Genomic DNA, 18,256 nt, shown 5'->3' with positions numbered 1-18,256 from the left:
GGTTATTCCAAATGGGCCACATGGTTATTCCAAGGGGTATGTATTTTCTCCATTATAACAGAGCCAAAAAGCATAATTATAAGCATGTGGGGGTCTGTAAAATTTTGCTTGAAGTTAAAAAGGGGTCCTCATATACATGTACTTGGAAAGGTTGAGAATCATTGCTCTAGCTCAGATCTTGGGAAAATATGTTGCATACATGCATGTCTGGTGCAGAAATGCTACACTGAGACTAAACATGATGATGTATATTGGCTAACAGCATGTGTATTTCATTGTCCTGTAACATGTTAAACACAAGACTGTAAAGTGGCTTTCAGGAAAAAGAAAAGATAACTGCATTTATTCTTTATTGTTTTTTTAAATGAATAGTCCATGTGCAATCACGTTCCAGCTGCTTCAATGTCTTCTTTCTTCCTGTATCAACCCACCTATATGTGTTTCATCTTTTAAAAGAAGAATCTCTCATATTTTCAAGTGGACTGTCAGAATGACAAATATGCCAGGTACAAGGTGAAGAAAGCATGGATGGATTAAATGTCCACTGCAACAGTGTACATTTATATGCCTGTCCTGTTCATTGACTAGATCAGAGAGATCTACGTCACAGTGACCCAGAATAAAAAAGTTTTTCATAAGAGAAATTATATTTTTGGTAATATGCTTGTACACACAAATTAATAAAAAGCAGCCTCCATATTTAACTTCATGTACAAAAGTTCAGCTTGGCCAAAAATAAATTTGTAACTAATAACAGGACATTTCATTCAAAATTCAATTCATCCCAGGGTTGTTTCTTGTTAGTTCATTAAACTTTTTCACAATTTTTACCTTTTATTTATTTTGCTGTATTCTTGTTGTGTAAATCTGAATGAAGAGAACTTGTGACAAAATAAGACAAAATGTTAATAAAAAAATGTTGAAACCAATAGGAAAATAAGTGCACTGAGTATCAATATATCAACATTTTACCACACACAAACACTTATATATATATATATATATATATATATATATATATATATATATATATATATATATATATATATATATATATATATACAGTGTGACCCCACTATAACACAGTGGTTGGGAGCCATAGAACCTGACCATGCCATGTTATAGACCGAACCATGTTATAAGCAAACAGGTCAGTTAGCTGAAGAAAATTATGCATGTACCATAAAAAACTTGTGGGGGTGGGTAGGTAATAAATGCTGGCACAAAAATATGTGCTTCATTGGCACTGCTACCATCTTAACTTGATGCATATTAACTGAGAAATACTCCTGTAGTGAAAACAGAGAAGGCATGTATAATATTTTACTTTATTCAGAGACCCGCATTGGTACATGTATGTGTATACTGTTTATATGTGTATGTCTAATGTATATCATGAACAGAGTATCAACACCGTGTACTCACTCGCGAATCTCATCACATAATCAAATCGACAATTCCATCAAAAATATGCACACACAGAGATTTGAAATATTCAATAATTTTGTCACAGGTCATATAGGTCTGAATTCAGTGGGGAAAAAATAGCACAATCACATAACGAATGATGCACATTCACTTTTCACTTCTTCCCAAGTCGGTAAAAGTTAGTTTGCGTTTTTAGCCACCATTGGTAGCGTTCATAAGCATAAACTTTTTTCCTGCAGAAATGAAACTTTCATGGCACAGGAAATGTACTACAGTCACATTGGAAAATAAAACAATCCATCAGATTCCATTGCTTTTATTTAAGTTTGGTACTGACATCCTTTGAAGAAAGGTTCTTTGTTTTTATTGAAGATTGAAGGTGGCTTTCTTTGATGAAGGGTGCATGCGTTATTGAAGTCCCAGCTAAAGAACAGCTTTGGGAACCAAACAAATACCCGTCTCTTATTGTGGTGGCAACACCAAATAATTGTACTGCATGATTGAGACTGAATTTTTTTTCCTTTGCTTAGTATGTTTTCATAACAATTGGTGCTTCAAAGATAATCTGTTTTCTTTGAAACGTCAGCAAACTATTTTATCTGGGTACATTAAAAAAAAGGAATTGGCCGTCGTTTGATCAATTGTAGATACTGTACCTCCTGCCTATTGAATAGTGCAACAAATAAGATTGAGGGTGGGTGTCTTTTGTTGTTGTTTTTTTACATTTATTTTTGCAAAGTGATGCTGCCTTCCATTCAATCATCAGAAATTTAAAAAAGGGTCAACGATCAATAGAGACGCAGGTGTTCTGGTGTGATGACAACGATTACAACAGATAATGCAAGTGTTCAGAAGGATTTAATTCTGAGTGAAAAGAAGATGAATTTTACTTTCCACCCAAATACAAATGTCAGTCTATTTAATTATGTTAATTACTAACGAGTGGCAGAAAATCCAATTAAAGATAATGAGGTAATGCCTCATCTGGTTTATCTCTGCTACCAGAAATGTATTAAAAAAATGGATATCTCGCAACATACAGTACTCGTGCTAGATTTCAACATAAGCAAATTATGATATAACAATGCACTGTTAAGATGGTTTGTCAATATGAACAAAGAATTTGTTTATGTAACAATAGATAAATTTCACTGCATTTTGTATCAAGTTTGTGGTTTCTTTCACGGGGACTCTGAATTTCTCCACTCCAAACCAATGGTTGTATATACAAGTTTAAATGGCCCACAATGTCGCCAATAAAAGAAGAAAAAATCAATAACATCCCTTAGAAGAGCATGGTACAGTAACATCCTTAGAAGAGCATAGTAAAGTAACATCCCTTAAAACAGCATGGTACAGTGACATCCCTTAGTTCTTTTTTCTCATTTTAACTTTGTATTATAAGGGAATAAATTATTTGTAACATTTTACAAAGCTTGTTGTCTTTCACTCCTTTCTGTTACTTATTTTAAGAGCACAGACTTGTACCAATCTTCTAAGATATGTTACAGTACCATGTTCTTCTAAGGGATGGTACTGTGCCGTGTTCTTCTAAGGGATATTATTGTACCATGCTCTTCTAAGGGATGTTACTGTACCATGCTCTTCTAAGGGATGTTACTGTACCATGCTCTTCTAAGGCATGTTATGGTACCATGCTCTTCTAAAGGATGTTACAGTACCATGCTTTTCTAAGGGATGCTACAGTACCATGCTCTTCTAAGGGTTGTTATTGTACCATGCTCTTCTAAGGCATGTTACTGTACCATGCTCTTCTAAAGGATGTTACAGTACCATGCTCTTCTAAGGGATGTTACAGTACCATGCTCTTCTAAGAGATGTTACTGTACCATGCTCTTCTAAAGTATGTTGCAGTACCATGCTCTTCTAAGTGGTGTTACGGTACCATGCTCTTCTAAAGGATGTTACAGTACCATGCTTTTCTAAGGGATGTTACTGTACCATGCTCTTCTAAGGGATGTTACTGTACCATGCTCTTCTAAGGGATGTTACTGTACCATGCTCCTGAAATGGGTTTTTACCATACTATGCTCTTCTAAGGGATGTTATAGAACCATGCTCTTCTAAGGAATGTTACTGTACCATGCTTTTCCAAGGCATGTTACGGTACCATGCTCTTCTTCTAAGGGATGTTACTGTTCCATGTTCTTCTAAGGAATGTTACTGTACCATGCTCTTCTAAGGGATGTTACTGTACCATGCTCTTCTAAGGGATGTTACTGTACCATGCTCTTCTAAGGAATGTTACTGTAGCATGCTTTTCTAAGGCATGTTACTGTATCATGCTCTTCTAAGGCATGTTACGGTACCATGCTCTTCTAAAGAATGTTGCAGTACCATGCTCTTCTAAGTGATGTTATTGTACCATGCTTATTTAAGGGTTGTTACTGTACCATGCTCTTTTAAGGGATGTTACTTTACTATGCTCTTCTAAGGATATTACTGTACCATGCTCTTCTAAGGGATGTTACTGTACCATGCTCTTCTAAGGGATGTTACAGTACCATGCTCTTTGAAGGGATTTTACTGTACCATGCTCTTGAAATGGGTTTTTACCATACCATGCTCTTCTAAGGGATGTTACAGAACCATGCTCTTCTAAGGGATGTTACTGTACCATGCTCTTCTAAGGGATATGACTATACCATGCTCTTCTAAGGGATCTTACTGTACCATGCTCTTCTAAGGGATCTTACTGTACCATGCTATTGAAATGGGTTTTTACTGTACCATGCTCTTCTAAGGGATGTTACAGTACCACGCTCTTCAAAGGGATGTTACTGTACCATGCTCTTTGAACGGCACAACAGGCAACTTTTAGCTGGGCTGGCAGTCTGATTTGATGAACACGTGCAATATGCAAAGGATACAACCACAGATGTAAACATAACTCCATCCCGTTATTTGCACATAAAATGCCAGAAACAGCCAAACCATCAATGTTTTATTTTCAAACACAAAATTAAAATGCATGATTCGACTAAGATGCATATTTTGCAGTCATAACTGCATCATCATCTGACTGCATCCCCACCCTGTATGATAATTATGATGTCTCAAATAGTGCTTAGTAATCCAGACAGTCTATCTGTTACATGTACATTTCAAAGGCAGGAGATATAACTCCATGTATGATGCAGTGAAGACCATATTCTTTAAGCATCATTCAGTTTGGCATCTAATAATCACTGCAGTCTATTTTCAAAAATATACAATCTTCTGACATATCATTATTGAAAAAATATTTACTTCACTGGATCATTGGTTTAAAACAAAATGACTTTCTTTAATTTCATTGCTCTACTAAATTAACTCAAAATTTTATGAAAAGTCTATGATAAAGAGTGATGTTATGACTTACTAATGGAGTCTCTGTAGACGCAATAGCAGATGTAAAACACTGCACCAATTGTCACTGATGCATAAAAGTATCTCTCTGGGGCTGGAATCACATATCTTGAGGCCCTTCTTGAGATTGATCCCTTTTTCTTGCCACCCATTGGTACCATTATATCACTTCCTGTCAGGGCTCCAATTGGCTAACATAAAGAAAACAGATTTTTAAAACTATTTCAGAAATGAATTAAATATTTTGGATATATAATGAAATGTCATCAAAGATTTAACTGAACTTAGAAATATTCAAATTAAAATTATTCCAAGGCATGACCATTAGGGATAGGAAATATAATAATGTTGACACGTATACAATTAAAAAAATAAGCTACAAGATGCTTCATTATCACTAAATAACAATCAATTAGTTAAAATAAACCTGGCCAATATTTTGAAAATAATTTCTTCCATGTTACTACTTTAAACCCTGTTGTGCACCAATGGAGTTTAATTAAACATTAAGAAATTAGTCAAAACTTTACTCATATAAATGTATAAATGTACTGGAGCACAATTAGGAACATAAATGTTATATATTTTACTGTTACCAATTTGATTAGGCATCACATAACATCACACAGTGACTTCCTGCTTTCAAGGGATGCAAGATGGCAAAATTCAGCAACTTATAAAATTGTTTTGTAAATCTCATTTGTTCTTTACGAGATACCAAATAATCTTCTCTGTGTATTGAAACATTATTAAAAAGAACCACTTTCAAATGTACAACTTGCATACGATTTTGTCATACATATATGATGTAAATTTGCTATATTATTCCCCAATTTGTAGCAGTTATCTGCCTTAGTCAACAAGGCCACAATGAGTAGATATAGGATTGTCAGGGGACACAATTGTTTCTAGCTCCCTGATTTCTCTTGCTGCTTAGGTTCTAGAACAGTTGTCTGCTTTCATGGCATATTTTTATATAAATTTGGACATTCTGAAATGCTGAAACACTGCAACCTGACAGAAAGAACATCCAGATACATATTTATGTTATTAAATAGTTTATAGATTCAAAAATAAGTTTTATTGAGAAGATTTATTTCTGAATTTTTATTTTAGGCAGTAATAATCAAAAGCATGAAAGGTCTTGAGGTGCCAAACCTTTTGAATTTATCCATGCATGTTTCATATTTCTGATTAAACTCTATTTATCATATGAAGCCTCGATTCAGGATTCCTACTTGGTTGTTTCTGTCATATGCAAATGACTGGTGCATAAACCAAGTTATACCTCATATTTATTGCAATGTCTGTCACTGGCATTATTGTGTGAAACTCATTTTATAATTTTCATGAAGTCATTTTGTATATATGATGATTTTCATTGAGATAAACGAAATTGTGTTCATGTTTTTTCTCTGGAAATTAATGCATTCAATTTATTTAACTGAAACAGTGTCACTGCAAGATCATACCTGTACAAATTTCATCATTTAAGCTGCATCCAAAATAATACATATAAACAATAAATGGAGTAAACAGTAATTTGGTTTGTTTCACATAGTTCCAATTCATCTCAATTAAAAGCCTTCCTTTCAGATTGAAATGTCAACAAATATAAATGTATACCATCCAAGCAATATTTATTTTTGTACTGAAGGTACCAACTTGAACACTTAATCTGAGTAAAGCAGTAGTTACATCGGATAAAGTCAGATGATGACGAACCATTTTTTAAACAAAATTTATGTGCCACCTGCTAAGGTTTTTTCTTATCTCAATATGTTGCCAACAGTTTACTTTATTTGCTTGTCTGTAACAGAAAATGTCCACTGAATTATCTCCCTTTTATTGTGATCACTGTACAAATACTTGTTCATTTCTCTAGCTTTAGTAGCACTTAAGCATGGATATATTCTACTGAAACAAGTTTATAAACACACATGAAACAGCTGTAATGAAAATCAACAGTTTGTGTTAGACTTCATAAAAATAACTATGGGGTAGAGAAGAGGTTACATGTATTCACAGGGGCTGGTAGCACTGCTAATAGTTTAACTATCAGTCATACATGTACTACATATATAATAATATATAGTACATGTATGACAGGTACATTGTATAAGCAACAATACGAACCCCTGTGCATGTATTCCTCAGATGCCTGTAGTCCTACATGTAAGACCTCAACACTGATATTTATGTTTTGGGCATCAGAGTCTTACTGCCTAACTAACGGCGCAGTGTAGCGTGTTTTGATGTCGACTAACATAGTAACAGAAGTAAAATTTTCAGGAATATCTCACACAACTGGCAACTAAAATAACGACACTTTTCTACAAAGTAAAGTCATAAAGTTTTTGACAGACTTTACTTACTCTGATGTCTTTTCTCTAATAAATTCAAATTCTCACAGAAGAAATGGACCTGTTTTCAAGTTTCGTTGGCCTACATTTCAGCTGGCTGGAAAGTGATGAAAGCTGGGAATGCCAAAATTGGGTTAAGTTGAAATATTATTCTTTAATGAAATGAATAAAAATATATTATGCCTACTGGAACTGTAAGCAATGTTTCGTTTTGTTCAAGAAACATATCCCCTACATGAACCTACCTGGGTACACCTCAACTACAAATAGCATTTCAACAAGTTCAAATGTATGTTAACGGAACATGAAAATGCGTCCATTTGCTAGTGTCAGATTTGGATTCCACCAGGATAAAAACAGCACAGTAAGTATATTATTACATATCAATTTGTGGAAGAGTATTGATATGGGCTGCCAAGTATGTGAGTTATTCCTGAAACTTTGACTACTCATTCCTATGTCAACCAACATTGGAACACGATACACAAGCCCATTACTTGGAAAGTAAGACATAGCACTAAAACAAAAATAACGTGCTATGCCTTACACTGTACGATAACAGATACCTGCTGACAAGTGTTACTTACTTTATCTTTCATTCTTTTACCTAATTAAAACTGAAATTATAAACAATATATCTGCACTATTTAAGTTACATACTAAAATCATTGTCATGAAATAAATTGGGACGATATTTTTATGAAAACTGTTAAAATGCATTTTGGGAACTGAGCACCCCACTGCTTTCATGTCATGAAATCACGCCAAGTAGCATTAAAGATAGAGTTCATACTTTGCATTTTTATGATTATAAGATGCATTTCAATTGAAAAATATGTTGGGTTTTATATTTTATTTTTCTTTATTTTTTTTATTTTTTTTATTTGTGTGTGGGTGTGTCTGTGCAAAACCTGTAACGAGCCTGTTAATTCATTATTCATGTCCGTTACCTAAAGCGAGCCGGTATGGGGCATCACAAGCAAATTCGCTATTGGAAAATCCATTCATATAATAAATTGCTATACCATTTTTAAAGCTACCTAAATTAGCCTTTTACAACTTACTTTTTATTGTAAGTTCTATTACACCAAAAGTGTAATTTGGATCGAACATATCGGAAATAGGGTTGTTTCGATGGGTGCGGACGTTTCAACCGTGTTTGCAGCAGCCCCTGCGGAAAGAGATTTATTTTATGTCAGTCAATTAAGTGGTATTGCTCTTCTTCAGAAAACTAGCTTTGACATTTGCAACCACGGTTTCAATCAAATATTGTCATCGATATAAAGTATCTTTTAAGTTGCAGTTAAGAGCAGCAAGGGAACTAATTCCATCAGTACTGATTTCAACCAATCTCTTACCGACACATCGTTCATCTGTTGCTGCTGTAATGTTAGTTCAGTGGATATATAACACTCCTTCTGGTCTCAAAAAATGTGATGTTTGAAATGCAGAAAAGAAAGAAAGAAAAAGAAAGCAAAAGAAAATATAAGAAAAAGAAAACTTACACGAAGTTCTCCTCCACAAACTATTTATTTAATTCGCTTAAGCAAAACGAAGGAAGCAGTAAACTGCATTCACAGTCACTGGGTGAATATTTGTAAAATGTGCTTCTCGTAAATTACATGCATACCTCAATTCAGACTTTAATCAAATATATTTTTTGTTTTGGATTTTCATGCATACACATTTAATGTAAGTCCACCCGAATTCCATGCACCACCGCATTTCTATGATTAGAAACGAGTACATAGTTCTAAATATTTTTTTAATATAGTATCGAAATAGATTAAAATCTGTGCTACTAGGTGAAAAAAAGCAGCACATGACTAACTAAGACTGAGATGCCCCACTCAAATTTAGCATAACAGAAGCCCAAAGCATAACAAGAAGCTATATTAACCAGAAATGGCAGGAGCACTGGAACTCCACTACCTCAACTCCAGTATAAAAGAAACCAATAGGTCCATCAAACCACCCAAAGTGAACAACCTGGACCAAAAATTTGTCAATCGCATCGTAACCGGAAAAAACAAAATTAGCAGGAAGTTTTGGCAAACATCTAGAACCCAACCCTGCTAATATCATTTGCTGTCCCTGCAAAACCATCGAAGACCTGGCACATATATTCAATAGCTGCTCAAAATATCAGGAAGCTAGAATGGAATTTCAAAAAGCCCCGCCCACCCACCCCCCCGGAAAAAATAGGATCCCCTACCACTTACCCAGATTTGCTTAAAAATAATAACCCGAACATAAATATGACCTACCAAAACATAATTAAATTCCTAGACAAATCCAAGCTAAAAGAAAAAATATAAAACACCCTAAAAACATAAAATAAACAACCCGACCTAACTTTAAAAAAAAAAAAAAAAAAAAAAAAAAAAAAAATCCACTAGAAGATGGGCACCCTTGACATGTCCTGGGGGACCTGATTACTCAACAAGGGTGTCCCTCTAGCTTAAAAATAACAACCTGTAAAACATACATAACCCACCCAAATACTCTCGAAAACCAGATTAATATACATAGACAGACGGGCGCTTTTGATACGTCGACTAGGGACCGGAATACTCAGCAAAAGGTTCCCGTCTTCTTAAATCCCAAATATATCCTCAGAAATCAACAAAAATAATATTAAAACAAAAAACAAAAACAAAAATGATCTTCTTCTCTGCTTTCTTCCTAGCCCTAACACGAAAGACAGCCAATGTTTAACTGCGGCCTACTTCTGTGATACAGACCATACTAACACTAAAGCAGCACATAGTTCTCCATCCAATGCAACCTAGCTCATCTTAGAACAATTTCAGACACAAGAACCAAACCTCAAAATTCGTGCAAGTACATCCATTAGACCAGTACCCTGGCAAGAGCGGACTCCTGCCTGCAGATGGTCGCTTGCCTCCCTGCTCACTACCTCTCTTGCCGCAGTCTCGGATTCGGCTACTGTGGGTATGTGAGAAAGCTTGCCAGTAGCTTGTCGTGGGTCGGTGGTTCTTTCCGGGGTTTTCCCGGGTTCTTCCTCCACCATTAATACTGGCCGGCATGTATAGCCTATCGTGTGCTGAAAAATGGTGTTAAACCCAACAACAACAACTTGCCTCAGTCGGACACAAATAAGCATGCAACGCGCGCATGAAACACCTAACATAAATAAAAGCAAAAATAAATGAATAGCGAGTGGCACTTTGGTGTCAGAATCCTTACACAATTCTATCAAGAGGCCTGCATGACAGAGGCGTAGCTATGATATTTTGCGTCCGGGGACGAACTATAAAATTGGCGCCCCAGCCCCCTCCCCGTTTAATCACATTTTTGAATATTACCCTTGTTTACTTATTATAATGTAACGTTGTAAGCCTCATTTTGGCGCCCCTGTACCTTGGCGCCCGGGGTCATATGTACCCCCCTGCCCCCCCCCCCCCCCCAGCTACGCCTCTGCTGCAAGAACTACCCAGTCCAGCAGCTAGCAGACGCAGCTAACTACATTTTTACGCTACGCAGCTACCATTTCCCCAAATGTACCTGAGAGGAAAAAGGGCTGCGGAGAAATGTAAAGAAGCAAAAGAAAAACGGGGAAATTTTGCTTAAAAACCCTTCCGAGGGCTCACAATATTGCTTCTTATTCAGGAAACCATTTGGGCTTGGTATCCCGTTTCGATAAAACTATTATGTACACTAAGTTGATCATTCAATCCACCACTTCAAAATTCAAACCTTTTATGACCTAACAGTGACCAAACTTTTTATATGTTGCTCAGACATATTAGTCATTAAAAAAAATTGTGGGATATCTACAACGTACACTATGTACTAGACTTTTTACAATTGTTAGGACGTAGGAAAATTTTACTTGTTTTGATTTGACCCATTTGGACAGGTGGCTAACACATTATTGGCATTTTTTTTTATTGTCCATTAGTACAACTACACAAAACGGACTGGCGTTCTTGGCAGTGCACGGCTTGCCGAGTTCCTTGCACTCTTGCCTCTCTCGGACATCGTATAACGGCGGATATGTGGAACAATTTCCACCTGCCTAAAGCTAGGTGCCCCGATGTAACGTCATCGTTGCGACCAATCGCAACGGGCGTTACATACTGCTTGGATCGACACCTAGTACAGTCAACAACGGACTGAAATCAACTCTTTGATAGTTGGGCCCATTCCCACTCATGAAAGCCCATCATTCAGTTCGTTAGAGACATATAGTACTACGACCTAACGGCTAAATTAGCAGCGCTACTTGAGCACATAAACGCCTGGGGGATGTGGCACTAATTCCTTCCCCCAGGAACATATAGCATCCCGCTGTGCGGAAATAAACCCGTCTCACATGCCCTTTTGGGCGCACGCGACGTAAATCCAAGTAATCAATCAATCAATCAACTGAGAGATGCTACCATGATTACGTCATTGATTCAAAATAGACATATCAGTATGTTGTTCCATAACAAGTAAGACAATTTTGTGCTTTCATGCGTTCACCGTTACGGATCACTGCCATCTCACCTCTGCCTGCATGGGTTCAAGTCTCGGGTTTGGCCAATGTGGGTATGTGAGAAAGCTTGCCAGTAGCTTCTAGTGGGTCGGTGGTTCTTTCCGAGGTTTTCCCATTTTCTTCCTCCACTGTTTATACTGGCTGCCATGTATAATTGACCTTGTGCTGAAAAAAATGGCGTTAATCCTACAACAACAGCAACAACTGACCTCCTTGCGCGACAGATCAAAGGGAAGACCTGAATTATGTGACTATAGTAAATGCATGCATTAAAATAGTTTTAAGTGCTTTACTCTTTGGGTAAAATAAGAAGAATAAAGAAATCTTCGAAATGTACCCCTTTCAGTTTCTTACAACAAATAACGCTTTAAGAACTTTCTATATGTGTTTGAAATGGTGGGCGTGTTCATTTTCAAGAAGTGATACCTGATGATAAATTCTTACCCAGACTTAAGATTAAAGTGAGATTTTAACTCATTTTGATGGCATCAAAAAGTAAATATATATCCAGTGTCCGGTTTCCCTAATTAGTTACATGAAAGAAACGAATTGTGGATTGAAATGTTTTACATCATTTTTGTCTCAACTGTGAATCAGGCGAGTGATGTGGATCTCTTTTGTTTCTTTTTCAGACGGCATTGTTGTCGTACGTGAAGCCATCAACGTGAAGTTTTGCATTACCGTTTACTGTCCTATGCAGAAGCAAGAAACATTTTTGATATATTCATCTTGGAAAGCACTACTCACTACGGGAAAAATAGGCCACAGTGACCTACCTTTACGTGTAAAGACTGCATTTAGTCCAGTTTCTATGACGCTGTTTTACGCACAATCTTGAAATTAGATTGGCATATTCAACATGATGGTACTATTCGCCACATGTCAAACCAGGTCACACTAACCTACTTATATTGCTTAAATCAGAATGCAAGTCTCTGCTTTATTCCACTGCGAAGCAGATGAGACAAAGCATATTGTCGAATTATATTTTGTATTTATTTTTTCCCGTTGTATATATATTGTTTGTTTGGAGGGTTAAAGTGTACTTCCCTTTTTTTACGTCCGAAATAAATCCGCAAAAAATAAATAAAAAATATCTCTGGAGATCCCGAGCACTATGTTATGCTTAAGAATTCTGCAGTGAGTTATTAATCAAGATTGAAACACAAATAGAAACTTGGCTGCATACGAAAATAAACCTCATGGACCGCATACAGCAGTAGTAAATGGGGCACCCTAGCCTCAGTGGGAATTATCATTACAGACAGGGTCCCGGCACTCTAGCCTCAATGGAAATTTAACATGGGAAAATTTCACATGGGAAAAAGTCTTGGGCAATTCTAGCCTCAAGGGAAATTTAACATGGGAAAAAGTCTTGGGCAACTCTAGCCTCAAGGAGAATTTAACATGGGAAAAAGTCTTTGGGCAACTGTAGCCTCAAGGGGAATTGAACATGGGAATAGATGGTGGATATTATAAACATAGATACAACACTTTTTTTTAATTTTTTTTTTTTGAAAGGCAATGAAAGTCAAGGTCTTTTCGAGGCATTGAAGGGGCCCTGAAAAGGGCCTTTGGGTTTATGTTAACATGCCATGCTGTTAACATAGAGGAAATCGTATTGGTCTTCTTCTTGTCCTCAAACTCTGTCTTACTTCAGGGCCGTAAATGAGAACCCTCTTTAAACATCTTTGCCTCTCGACGTATATTCTTCTTTTCCACACACAATAGTCCACGTAGATCGGACGTACATGGGTAAGTCCGTTCTAAACATCATGGAAGAGACAAGAGTTGAGGATTCCACGTCGGTCATTTTTATGCAAGTGGGACAAGTACAGTTTAAAGATTCGATGAGTTAATTGGCCATGCCTTTGAGTCGAATGCCTAAAACGTTCGGAATGACAGAAACGGCTAAAGGGTATTTTCCACACCTTTTTGATACCGAAGCTAATCAACACGCTGTTCTACCCCATTTGCCTGAAGCTCACTATTACGACCCCGACAACATGCGTACCGAACAACGAGAAGCTTTCTATGCTTGGTACCAGGCTCACGCCTCCGACTCTTTAGACTTTCAGGAAGAAATGCTAAAGTATTGTCGTTCCGACGTGGACATTTTACGGAGTTGCTGTGGAAAATTTCGAGAACTGTTCTGGAACACGGAGGGGTTGATCCTTTGAAAGAAGCTTGCACCATTGCCAAAGCATGTTCCTTAGTCTACCGACTACGATTCATGCCTGAAAACACCGTGGCTGTCATCAGTCCTCAAACGACCAACTATGTCAAACGTCAATACTCGGTCAAAGCCTTACGCTGGTTACATTACATGTGCGACAAGGAAGACAAATGGATTCAGCATGTCCGCAACGGAGGGGGCGAAAAGACCATTGGAACGCATTCGGTCGATGACTGGGACTTAGAAAACCCCAAGATCGTGTACGAGTTTAACGGATGCTTATTTCACGGGTGTCCCGTCTGTTACCCTGATCGTAACACTAAAAATCAGTTTTTACATCGAACCATGGGGGACTTGTACCAGGCCACTTGTCAGCGACGCCTAAAGTTAGAACAGCAAGGATACCAAGTGGTGGAAATGTGGGAACACGAGTACGATCACCGTTTGAAAATCGATCCCGAGTTTAAACGCATCGTGGAAAGCTACCAGTTCATGGACCCCCTGAACCTGAGGGATAGCTTGTACGGAGGAAGAACCAATGCCACTTGTTTGCTGTACCAAACCGACGAAGAGAAAGGAGAAGAAATCAAATACTTGGACGTGTGTTCGCTGTATCCCTACGTGTGCAAATATTGTCGCTTTCCTGCAGGGCACCCGCAAGTAGTGAATGGGGTCAGTTTAGCGACAATGGGAATTAGCATTAAAAACCACCCTGGGTCACTTTGGCGACAATGGAAATTTAACATTAACCACCCTGGGTCACTTTGGCGACAATGGAAATTTAACATGGGCAAAAAACATTGGGTCACTTTGGCGACAAGGGAATTTAACATTGGAGAAGGGAAAAAAAATGTCTAGGGACATTCTAGGGACAAAGGCTTTCGAACAATGGAAATTTAACATGGGAGATATTGCTGGGTCACTCTAGGGACAATGGGAATTGAACATGGGGAATAGAGTTTGGGCTTTTCTAGGGACAAGGGGAATTGAACATGGGGAATAGAGTTTGGGCCTGTATAGGGACAAGGGGAATTGAACATGGGATTTTTTTTTTTTTAAATTTTTTTTAAAAAGGGGTAGGCAATGGAAAGTCAATCTCTTTTCGAGAAATGTGGGTGGCCCTGAAAAGGGCCTTTGGTTTCATCATCATCTTCTTCTTTTATTTCCTCCACTTCTGTAGCCATCTTCTAACTTTTGCCATCATTCCTTTCTTCTTCTTTTCTGTTTCCGGTATCCAGTCCGGGTGACCCATGGCTCGGAAATTGGCCTGTATCTTCATCCAGTTGTTATTCAATCTTTCAAACTCTAATTTCTTCTTCTTATTCTCTTCTTCCTTTCTCTCTTTGCTCCATTTTTCTTTTATCTTCATCACTTCTACTTTCATTACCTCTCTAATTAGTTCTTCTGCTTTTATCAACTGGTTACAACCCCACTTTACGTACCACCAGTCAGTCCAATGAAAGCTATTTTCTAGGAAGCTCCTGACTTCTGTGATATGATCCAAGGCTTCCTTTAAAGTACCTACTCTCACGTAAGGTGGGTCAATGAATCCTCTGATTCTTTCTACTTCTTGCTCAATCATTCCCCCTATTTGATCTTTTGCTACTCCAAGATTCTTCACATTGTTCAGGCTACCTTCAAATCTTCCTTCCTTATTCAATCTTTCTACTACATAAGTTCCATCCATGATCCAAAAATAGCTATGTCTCAAATCGTTAAATAATTTTGTCACCTCCATCTTCTTTGTTTATTCCTTAGAATGGTTTGAACGACGAATACTGTGGGTTCTTATAGTGAAAGCGCGGACGTGAAGGAAAACATCCCCCTACCTTCTCATTTCATATAATCTACTATCCGCATAACTGAAGCAACATTTAACAAACCCCAAATCTACTATTTACGCACGCAAATCATTAAAACAAAATCCATAATCTACTATCCACACAATCGTACGTGAGCGGTTACAAAACCCAAACTATACTCTCCACATACGCTAAGAAACAATAAACAACCCATAATCTACTATTCACACAAACTTACGTGAGCGCTTACAAACACAAACACACAAACACATACCCTCACACTAGGAAAAAAAAGAGTCAGTGTTTATATTCATACTACTCTACCTACACACATTGGCAAATCGATTGTTATTTCTTTTCTAGAGTATTGGGTAGCCCTGAAAAGGGCTGTTTGTTTTTAACTCCAGATGCACCTATCTAATGCTGGCACCTTCCTGGCCTGGCGCCACACACACATCTTCTTCCCCAGTCTCTTTTCACTCTTTTTTGAGGGAGAGCAGAGGCGGGATAAGTGGCTTCAGAATCCCAATTTTCTGTCTCTGGGATTCTGAAATTTCTTCTCTCCTTTTCCTCCTCTTCTTTTTTTCTTCTTTCCTCCTCCTCTCTCATCCTTCCCTCTTCGACAATGGCCTCCGCGGCCAGTTCATTCAACAGGCGCCTGGCATATTCCAGGTGCATCTGGAGTTCTAGAAGCTTTACAATTCTGGTATTCATTCTCTTCATCAATCAACAAGGGTAGCTAGACTGCCCAGTGAGTTTCAATTTATACTGAAAGCGCGGACGTGAAGGAAAACATCCCCCTAAAACATAAAATTGATCTTACCTAGATCATGACCAAAACAACGCGCGGACCTAAAAGAAACACTCACTCACTTTTTTTTATACTACCCATTACTATTCTAAAAAAAATTTCATTAATCACTTCAATATACTATCCACATACGCAAAGCAATCCAATCAAACCCCCAAATCTACTCTCCCCACACCTCAAACAGCCAAAAACATGATCTTAATCTACTGTCCACACCAACGTACGTGAGCACTTACAAACACACAATCCTATACACAAACACATACCCTCTCACTATAAAAATGAGTTAGTGTTTATATTCACACTACTCTACCTACACACATTGGCAAATGGATTGTTAATTCTTTTCTAGAGTTTGGGGTAGCCCTGAAAAGGGCTGTTTTTTTTTTGTTTGTTTTTTTTTTGTTTGCTATGGCAATCTTTTAGTTTCTAAGAATGCGACGTCCTCTGAGGATAGAATTTCTGACGATAGGTCTGCTTCTTCGGAAAGAGAAGAAGAACTCTTTGGTGTCGATACGACAATCGACAAAGCCTCTCTCAGGTTCAGGTTCCTGCTGCTGCTGCTGCTGCTGCTGTTCTTGTTGTTGCTGTTGCTGCTGTCTCTGAAGTCTGTACTTCTCTGTCCATTCTTCTTTCTCCCTGTTCACTTCTTCTCTGAAGAGCTCTTCTATCAGGTCTTCAGTGACTTTTAACATTCTCACATTCTCTATCTCTTCTGGCTTCGGTATCAGACTGTGTCTGACCCTGTGCAAATTCACGTAGGCTTCGTTTAGCTTAGCTAGTTTGGAGCACATCTTCGTAGGAGGATGAGTCGACAATGGCTGGTTAGACTGGAAACTGCCCCGGTTCTTAAAGTCAAAGCGCGGACGTGAAGGAAAACATCCCTCCACGGTTTTTTCGAGCCGCAACGTTCAATGAGTGTCATGAGAGGGATAGCAAGAAGTCAAAGAGCATAAATCAACATTGTTATAGCCAAACAAAAGACAAAAGCATTTTTTTCAAAACACAACATTTTTTATTCCAAATCACTTAACACTAACCAACAACTCTAACATTTTTTAACAATAATCCAACCATATAACATCAAACATTTTGTTTTTCAAATCAAAAACATTTTTTTTCAATTCACACTCTACTTTAAACAGGGCTGACAACGTTGTGAATGAAATTGTGATTTCCACTGTTGGAAGTCATTAGGCCATTGATGGACACTACGTTTCCTAGCTTGAGACAAAAGATAAGCATAATGGTCACAAAACCATCGATCTACTTTCACATCGTTTCTTGAAGAAGAACGAGGATCAAAATGAGTCACTAAATGTTCTAAGGAATAGCCCAGGCTGCGATGATGCAGAAAATACACACAGTACTGTCCACACACCAAGGAATCTGTGCCTTGTAATTTCACATTATTGAATCGGGTAGTCTGAGCATTTATTCTAATAAAGTCAATGATATCGTCTTCCAAAGGGGTCAATCCGTACGAATCGAAATATTCCACACATCCTTCTTGAGGAAAGTAGACGGCTACTCAGTGGGTTCCTGGGAGATGACTGTCGTCCGTGTTGATGACATAAGCTAGATGGTCTTGAGGTTTGCGATGAGGGAGTTCATCTTTAGCACAGACGACAGGATTCCAAGAAGCCGTATACGAACTGTGGTTCAAAACGTAATAAAGTTCCCAGGTATCCATGTTTTGTTTTTTCTTCTTCACCGGTAATAATAAGTCATCAATTCGATCCCGACTTTTTGCTTGAAAATGTCTGACATATAGCCGTTTCTTCGTTTCGTCTCCTCACTCTG

The 18,256-nt window shown here is 37.7% G+C and overlaps 1 protein-coding gene across 1 annotated transcript in view; it reads right to left on the bottom strand.

Moving 5' to 3' along the window:
* LOC149804605 (protein-cysteine N-palmitoyltransferase HHAT-like) overlaps window positions 1-8,519 on the bottom strand; it is a 47,655-nt gene extending 39,136 nt beyond the window's left edge. Inside the window, exons 1-2 of the mRNA XM_089942345.1 lie at window positions 8,225-8,519; window positions 4,811-4,988 (exon numbers count right to left, since the gene is read on the bottom strand). Coding sequence (XP_089798471.1) covers window positions 4,811-4,958 — 148 coding nt within the window. The 5' untranslated portion in view covers window positions 4,959-4,988; window positions 8,225-8,519. The remainder of the gene's footprint in view (window positions 1-4,810; window positions 4,989-8,224) is intronic.
* Window positions 8,520-18,256: the final 9,737 nt, after the last annotated feature.

This window comes from Sinohyriopsis cumingii, chromosome 2, assembly GCF_028554795.1.
Source record: "Sinohyriopsis cumingii isolate HCF-2022 chromosome 2, ASM2855479v2, whole genome shotgun sequence".
In the NCBI taxonomy this organism is placed as follows: Eukaryota; Metazoa; Mollusca; class Bivalvia; order Unionida; family Unionidae; genus Sinohyriopsis; species Sinohyriopsis cumingii.
Note: the sequence above shows the minus strand (reverse complement) of the source record. Positions and strands in the feature narration are given on the sequence as shown.